Here is a 2,816-nt window from a genome sequence, read left to right on the forward strand (position 1 = left end):
TTTCTTTTTCCTGTTACACCTTGGCTTATAACAATAATAATGATGATAATATAGATATAAATAAATATATACATATATATAAGTATTTGTAATATATGTACATGTTTGCAAGTGTGTCTTTATATATGTATATGTATATATATATATAAATATATATATATATATATATATATATATATATATATATATATATATATATATATATATATGTATGTGTATATATATATATATATATATATATATATATATATATATATATATATATGTATATATATATATATATATATATATATATATATATATATATGTATATATACATATATATATATATATATAAATATATATATATATATATGTATATATATATTTGTATATATATATATATATACATATATATATATATATATATATATATATATATATATATATATATATATTCTTCTTTTTCGTCTATATCTTTTCCCACTTCTATGTGGGATTGATGTTTCTGGTCAGCTTTCTCCATCTACCTCTGTCTCACACTTTATCACCGGTTAATCTCTTTGATCGAAGGTCATCCTTGATACAGTCCATCCACCTTCGCTTTGGTCTCCCTCTCCTTCTCGTTCCCTGTATCTCCATTTCCATCACTCTCCTCCCAATATATTGTTTATCTCTTCTCATGACATGACCATACCACCTCAGTCTACTTTCTTGGATCTTATCTGATAGTTTTCTAACTCCTGTGGTACCCCTAATTACCTCATTCTGTATCTTATCTCCTCTTGTCACCCCACAGATCCATCTCAACATTCTCATCTCTGCCACATCCATCTTCTTCTCTTCTGTCTTCTTTATTGTCCATGTCTCCTCTCCATACATGATTGCCGATCTCATATATATTTCAAGAAACCTTGCATGGAGTAAGAGAGCAAAAGCTATCCTGGTCAAGCCACTAAGGGTGGGGTAAGCCAGCCCCAACTTGGTGCCGGTCTCAAGCCCGAGTAAATGTGGAGGGTTGGCGGCAGGAAAGGCATCAGGCCATGAAAAATTAGCCAAAACAACTATGGTCATTTTGTGTAATCAGAATGATATATATATGTATATATATATATATATATATATATATATATATATATATATATATATATATATATATATATATATATATATATATGTGTGTGTGTATGTATGTATGTATGTGTGCATATATATGTGTATATATATGAATATACATATATACATATGTATATATATATATATATATATATATATACATATATATATATATATATATATATATATATATATATATATATATATATATATATTTATATGTACATATATATACATATACAAGTGTGTTTATGTGTATTGAGCCACAAACAGACTTTTATATTGAATTCACTCAGCCTAGGAAGTAAAAAAAAAGGATAGAATAATTCTATAGTAAGTGCTTCTATTCCAATCACTACTCAATGATATTCCCCTTATATGAAGCATATTTGGACGAGGACTCTAACAATCAGAATATCAAGAGATTCATGTTTGTTTCATCTTTGACTTACGTATTCATATCCAATAACTGAGTTATTAGTACTTATATTAAAATCTGCCCTTATTCAACATGATAGCCGATGACTGAGTGTATAACGCGTTTCTTTGAAATAATTTGGTTAGTACCACACGTGTCATCAGTTTCTAAATCCATTTTTTGAAAGATATGTTTTATAATAATTGGATTAATCTTTGAGAGAAATGATTTTGAGTATCTCTGACAAAGTAATATCTAAAGTAACTATTCTGGGAAATTGTATATTTGTAGTTATAATATATCAATAGATCTTTATAAAAAAACAAGTGCCTGAATATACACTCCAAAACTGGACACACAATGGGGCAGATAAATAAAGAAATATTCTTGATATCTTATTTTATTCCTTTTTGCGTTAAATCTCAATAGAACCTTAAAAGCAAATCAATCATGGTAGGAATGTGTTAATGATGGTGAATATGCTCTCCATGGTTGTAGATCTTCACCAAAGTGTGATGGAAGTTGGTGACCTTTTCGAAGATGCGTTCATCGTCAACATGGCGATCGAAGGGGTAACCATGAGGCCTCTTGTCGGGGTAGACTCCATGAGAGCCGTAGTGCATGAATCCTTCCTTGGTGTGAATGTCTGGAATGGCAGCGTCTTTCTCACCGTCGGTCACACAGACGTACAAATCGAATTCCACGCCATTTTCGTTACCTTTGGGGAGAAGGAAACGATTTGGCACACCAACAGCACTTTCGTACTCGTGGAGATCAAGGTCTCCTCCGCTTGAGAGAGCAGCTTCGGTCTTTTCCATGAGGGTCTTGAAGCTGGGAACATCAGCTACGGTGACTGATGAATCAGCGGATTTGCGGACGATGTGGTTGTCTCCAGCGGATACTATTAAAAATAATTATGATAGTTAACACAGGGATAAAAAATGAATGTTAATTTCTTATGATTCATTGAAAGTTTATCTAATATTATTTTTCTAAAGCATTGGTGATAGGAATGTTTTCCTTATAGCTTTATGAAAAATGTTGCCAGTAAATCATGTATTTGTTTAATCAGTTATTTCTACCAAACTAATTTTCGATATTTAATATTCATACAAGCACTAATAATGTACAGTAAAGAAAAAGAAAGTGATAAATTGAATTTAATGATAATTAAAACTGCTCTTATTAGAATTTCCCAAATAGCTTATCATCTTTCAAAATGGGGAGAATTTGTAGAATATCATTCGAAATACTCACATTTTACCCAGAATTTGTCGAGTTCTATTGCCTGCCACCTTGCATC

General features: G+C 30.3%; 1 protein-coding gene across 1 annotated transcript in view; it reads right to left on the reverse strand.

The window, feature by feature from the left end:
- Window positions 1-1,895: 1,895 nt before the first annotated feature.
- Window positions 1,896-2,816, reverse strand: part of LOC137616634 (hemocyanin subunit-like) — a 4,032-nt gene continuing 3,111 nt past the window's right edge. Inside the window, exons 2-3 of the mRNA XM_068346541.1 lie at window positions 2,771-2,816; window positions 1,896-2,414 (exon numbers count right to left, since the gene is read on the reverse strand). The exon at window positions 2,771-2,816 is cut by the window's right edge and continues 1,478 nt beyond it. Coding sequence (XP_068202642.1) covers window positions 1,978-2,414; window positions 2,771-2,816 — 483 coding nt within the window. The 3' untranslated portion in view covers window positions 1,896-1,977. The remainder of the gene's footprint in view (window positions 2,415-2,770) is intronic.

Source organism: Palaemon carinicauda, chromosome 22, assembly GCF_036898095.1.
Source record: "Palaemon carinicauda isolate YSFRI2023 chromosome 22, ASM3689809v2, whole genome shotgun sequence".
In the NCBI taxonomy this organism is placed as follows: Eukaryota; Metazoa; Arthropoda; class Malacostraca; order Decapoda; family Palaemonidae; genus Palaemon; species Palaemon carinicauda.